The 6,000-nt window shown below is 32.5% G+C and overlaps 1 protein-coding gene across 2 annotated transcripts in view; it reads left to right on the top strand.

The window, feature by feature from the left end:
- The first annotated feature begins 518 nt into the window (after nt 1-518).
- LOC128205640 (inositol polyphosphate multikinase-like) overlaps nt 519-6,000 on the top strand; it is a 43,558-nt gene continuing 38,076 nt past the window's right edge. The window contains exon 1 of one of the 2 annotated variants that reach the window (XM_052907464.1): nt 519-626. Coding sequence is in view for 1 of the 2 variants with exons in the window: in XM_052907449.1 (XP_052763409.1) it covers nt 1,231-1,337 (107 nt within the window). In the remaining variant the exon portion in view is untranslated. Of the gene's footprint in view, nt 627-856; nt 1,338-6,000 lie in introns of those variants that run through there. The other variant, XM_052907449.1, reaches the window with a different exon arrangement.

Raw genomic sequence — 6,000 nt, 5'->3', positions numbered from 1 at the left:
CCGATCTACCGCATCGCAACACGGGAGCCGGTAATTAATGTGACAGACGATACCGGCACACATATCGAAATACATCTCAACTACGCCCGCACGACAATCAAGTTGTAGGCGCGTTTTTATTGATCATCGAATAAACAAAAATCGACGAATTTGTACTTAGCTATTTTCCGTAAAGGATATCGAGTTTGAACATCAAATTCTCGATCTTTATATGTACTTTGGGTTGAACTTGCATAACAGTTGACCATAAACACGCCTTGACAGAAACATGTATGTTACATATTTTTCAGCATGCTTACTCCATTCATGTATCCATTTATTTTTGCAATTGTTAAAATATACATCTTTGTTTTCAAGGTTGTCTTTTTTAGACTTCGATAATAATATCTTCAATAAGGATCAATTACATTCAATGACCGGAATAGGCTGTATAGAAAAAATGACACCGCTGGTTTAAATCCTCCTGATACGAATGCGAGTGACGTTGCCTTTCAACTTTAATACAAATGTGTGGTAAATATAACCTTACTTGAGCAAATATTTACCAACTTAACGCTTTAAATAGAACGCTGCGCATATAGTTTTGGGCTTGGATATACGCAAATATTTTGTTGTCAAGATATAAGGTGAGGCAAATATTACAGACATTAAAATGTAATATTCATTTAAATATGATCATTGGAAGTATGTTAATCTGGTCATGTGAAGTGTATGTTACCCATGACAAGCGCTCAAGCACTTCAAACACCGTCTCGGAAACTGAACTGCAGTTTTCTTCCCTATGGCCAGTGGTGTTTGTCCTCTTATAAATCACTACTCACGATGTGTTGAGTCATATACACTCATCGCTAATAGGTGTAAAACCATGTCAACATAATTAACTTACTCTGAAATATTATAGATTTTATTAAATGCCTGTAGTATTTATAGGCGATACGTCAGAGCGGTATGATTACTATTACGGTGCGCTATATACCTGCTTAGAGCAAGTTAAAAGCATATTGTATACAAGTTGTGACTCGATATGAAATAGGTTGTGATTTTGTATTCAATGGGGTTCTGCCATACAGAATTTGGTTTCCAATAGTGTCGCGTCGTGTGTCACACAAGGATTTTATTGACGAGGATATATCAATATGGACACCGTTTCAGGTGTTTACGTACACTTATGGAGGCAAACTGAGAGTTAATAATGCAGCTATGTGTGATAAAAGTGGATATAATTAATAAATGTGCCGGATTTTTACTAAACCACTCTTAGTTTACGTGACCGGTGCGATGCCGCCCGGTGTGTATGGGGATTTGTTCATAGAAGCCTGTTCGCGGCTCTGTGGAAAGTAAGCCTGTATATATCGTATATAATTGGTATTTATTCCATTTAAAATAATTGTGTTTGCATAAACTAGTTAAAAATAAAAAAAAATCGGCATGTATTGACTTGCCGCTTAGAGTTGTGTTTGGTCGCATCGGAAGACTGCGTTTACAAACGTATTTGTATCCAAATGTCTTAATTTGAAATAAGCACTGGACAAAAAAAAAAGTTTTAAAAATACCTTTTTTGCGTTATATACTATATATATATATATATATATATATATATATATATATATATATATATATATATATATATATATATATATATATATATATATATACGTATATAAAGTGTATGTGAATATAGTATATATAGGTTAGGAACACATGAAAAAAAAGTTTGCAACTGTCCTCTGTGGAAATAAGAATATCATCATCATTATTAGTAGTATTATACATGTTTGCGCATCTGATTGTATTTCATTATTAGCCTTAAATTTACACTGATTGACATATGGTCGCTCAGGTAAACAAGGAAATACCCTTTTCTCATGATTTTCAGATAAACTACTTGCGACATTTTTTAAATCAATTTTGTTAACTTTAATAGTGCTGGGTATACTGATGATTCGTAAATGGCATTTAAACACGTCTTGGAGTATATAAAGGTCGGTAATGCTTTATCTTGTGGCTTTGTTGCATTAAAGTACGAATGGGCAGAACTAGATTTTCTGTACATCCCATGAAATTCCACACGCTTTATTTGATATTGTAACCGAAGATTTATACCTTCTATACACAAGAAGCTCAACCTGAAACTACGAGCATTGCTAACAAGTAAAAACTCCTTTACCATCCCGACTTTAAAAAGTGCTGTGAAAAAATGGATGTTTGTCTTAAAGTGTATCATGATGTGACATATTTTTAACAAAATCAGACGTACGACTTTGTCAGGGTTCGCGCGCTGACTTGAAATGCACGTGACATTCAACCGCCTCGGTGACTCCGAGTAGGAGAGTGACATAAAATTATTTGATTGAAAGGTGCGGTGATCTGGTGTTATTGAGATGAAAACAAGAAATTGTCACTTACTACCAGGAAAAAAATGCCCATAAGCCAAACCACATCATCGTGAACAGTTGTAAATGTTATTGGCAATATGGGCAGCACATTAGTCTTTGGCCATGAACAAAAACCTGCAGAATGAGATGTACACAAATGGTTAAAGAGATGTACACAAATGGTTAAAGTGATATATACCTACTACCTTTTACAAGTATATAAAACAAAATATTTCGGGAGCTATTCCGTATAGGACTAGGAAGCAACTGTATCAATGCTTGTACCTTCCAACTTATATTTCATGAGAGTGCAAACATAATCGTTATCTAGATAATGCAATTCCAAATGTATCCTTCATATCTACATCAAGATACTTTTCAAAATGTAAATGCCTTTTGAATTGTTTGTCATAATCTGGTTAAGCTGGGAATAAATAGTATCAACCCAATGCTGTACATATTGGTCATAAAGTCGTTGTTTTAATGATGCATAACATAATTGTTCTATGTGATCACACAACCAAATATAGCTAAAACTAAATTTGGGCCTGTTATCATTAGCCTCGTTATTAGTGAAGCTAACATCATTAATTTATTCCTGATAGACATAATCTATGAGCGAGTTTGGAGATTTTTTATCTTGCACCCAAATATAAGTGCTCTTGTTATACATATCAAAGATTATGGAAAACGTCGTAGCTCAACCAGTACCGCTGCATGAGAACGAACGCCAAGAATGTGTTTGCATATTCTGAGTCGAAGTTTATCAACCATTTCATATCACATATTCCCCGAACATCACAACCATACATATTATAGGAGCAACTTTACAGTCAAACAACAGAAATTTCGTCTCTACATCAGATTTAAATGTACTGAAAGTTGATACAAGGAGATTGTATTATTTAAAAGCTGAACAAAACTCCGATTGTAATTAAATATTATACTCAAATAATACTCAATAACAAAAGCCATCATTATTTCACCAGGTACATAATTTATCGACCAAACATAACTATACGTTGTTTTTCATTTTTCAGGGATACATAATTTAGTTTTATTGACTTATTAATGTTCAGACCTAACTTTGCACTGCATCAAGCTATGTTTGAACACTACATGTATATGTAACAGTAGTTATATAGAGCAATATCGTCGGCAAATAGTAGCATGTACATAACCACTTTATTTATATCATTTTGGGTATGGTTCTCAAATTTTATATACTCAATCTCTTGAATATTATATATGAACAAAATAAATAAAAGACGAGAAATGGGCCCCCCATTACAGCTCTGAATATAACATAATATTCATATATTTTTACACATATGCCTTAACATTGGCATACAGGGACTTTAACATTGTTATCATTTTACTGCTTATGCCAGATTGGACTACTAGTAATTTTTATTCACAAGGCATCATGTTTAACAGTATCAAAAGCCTTTTCATAGTCAATAAGGGCACAATATATGCATACAGAAAATAGGATAAAATCGTTTGAACAACATGAAGTTAGTAAATGTACAGTCAATAGTGCTGCGGCTGTCGCTAAAGCCAATCCGTGCATCACTAATTTTATTATTTATCCGATTCCTCAACGTACGTATTTTGGCAATAATAATAGTATTAATCAGTGTAAAACGTCTATAATTAGATGGTGTTGTTTTATCACCCTTTTATGGATAGACACAAAAACATCTTTACTCCAGGCTTTCGGGTATATGTCATTGTAAAAAATATTTTCGAAATAGTACCTTACATTGTTTTCTTTGTATTATTATATGTTTTGTTTTATTTTTTGAATGTATTATTTGTATGTGTTTGTTTTTGTTTGTATGTACATTTCTGTGATTGTTTGTATGATGAGAGACTATGAAGTCTAAATCAAAATAAACCTCTGTTCTGTTCTGTTCTTAATTTGAAGCAATTAAATAATTTGCATCAATGAAAATATACTGTATTATTGCAAGAGAAAATTAATTGCGATGAAATTTAGCTTTTATTTACTTTTGTTTCCTAGAAAATCACGGGTTGTGCGTGAATGAAATTAGACCTAATTTATTCAAAGCTTTGTAACTTATTATGGTAAATTATCAACATCATCATGTTTCTTCATTTACACGATGAAACGAAAAACCACAGTAGGTGCACACCTTTTCTGCAAAGCTCTTACATCATATGCATATGATGATAAATATATATGCATATATTAGTTAATCCAATTTAAAAAGCAAACACATATCATAAATGGACTTTCGGTAGTTATGATTTGCATTACTTAGTAAACTTATTAAAAGCAATGTTTCACAAAAGTATAAGTGTACATTCAATAAAAACGCATGCACTTCATCTATCGTACCAAATCGGTGCGAGTAGTACGATGCCGCTTCATATTTTAAACGAGAAATCAATATTGGTATTCAATTTTGTCGTGATTGAGATGTCAGATTGCAAAATGATACATGGATAATCTGCTCATCTCAGTCGGTCACGGACATTACGGACCATGGACAGTACAGACCAGACATAACGGACCAGAACCTGCTAAAATCATCTCATTTCCACATGGCTCAATTATAAATACTCGTTCAGCAAACGATTAAAATGTCCTTGTTGTAATTTAACAAGTCAGCAAGGAATTAAAACAACTTCTTCAAAAAGGACTTGATGTTTGATATTACGATATTCCTCTTTACTGACATTCGGAGCTCCTCGGCCATTTTATCGAAAACAACCTCGGATGTATTTGGACGGTTTACATACTCAAAAAGTGGTACGTTTAAGTCCGCTGCAAGTAGATCGCGTAGTAATTTTATTTAGCAGTTAAACTTTGTGACATTACTCTTGGGATTCTTAAATATGTTTGCAATAATACAATTCAATGGCAATCAATTTAAACTTAGATCAATAAATACAACTCTAAAACACTACATTTAATTAATGATATAATTCAAAAATTTACGAACTACTTCAATTGAAACTTTTGGTAGATCAAGCTCGTAAAGCAATGTTTGCACTTATAAAGAAATCTCGTAAACTTAACCTAGCTTTCTCTTTACAATTGTATTTGTTTAATTCAATGATTGTACCAATATTATTATATGGTTCAGAGGTATGGGCTATGGAGGATCTTAAGATATTAGACCAATTTCAGTTAAAATATTGTAAACTCATTTTAAATTTAAAACAGTGTACCCCTAATTGTATGATTTATGGTGAACTTGGTTTAAAACCAATTTCTATACAAGCTAAAACTAGGCTTTTGACCTTTTGGAGTAAAATAGTAAATTCTGCTGATGTGAGCAGCAGCAAAATTAGTCATTTATTGTATAATACTGCATATTCTTTGCACAATGATGTTACCTCTGGCTTAAAGTTCCCATGGCTTTCCTTTGTTAAGAATTCTTTAAATGATTTAGGATTAAGTATGTACTTTGATTTGCAACAGGTTAATAGTGTTATTGTTTTTAAAAATATGGTTAAAAACAGATTATCTGACCAATTTATTCAAAATTGGTATAGTATTGTTTCAAATTCACCAAAATGTCAAATGTATAAAGTATACAAAAAAGTTTTTGGGTTTGAAAGCTATATTGATATACTACCCAAGAATCTTTCA

The sequence above is a fragment of the Mya arenaria genome, chromosome 2, assembly GCF_026914265.1.
Source record: "Mya arenaria isolate MELC-2E11 chromosome 2, ASM2691426v1".
Classification (NCBI taxonomy): Eukaryota; Metazoa; Mollusca; class Bivalvia; order Myida; family Myidae; genus Mya; species Mya arenaria.
The sequence above is the reverse complement of the archived record's forward strand: the minus strand, read 5'-3'. Positions and strand labels throughout refer to the sequence as shown.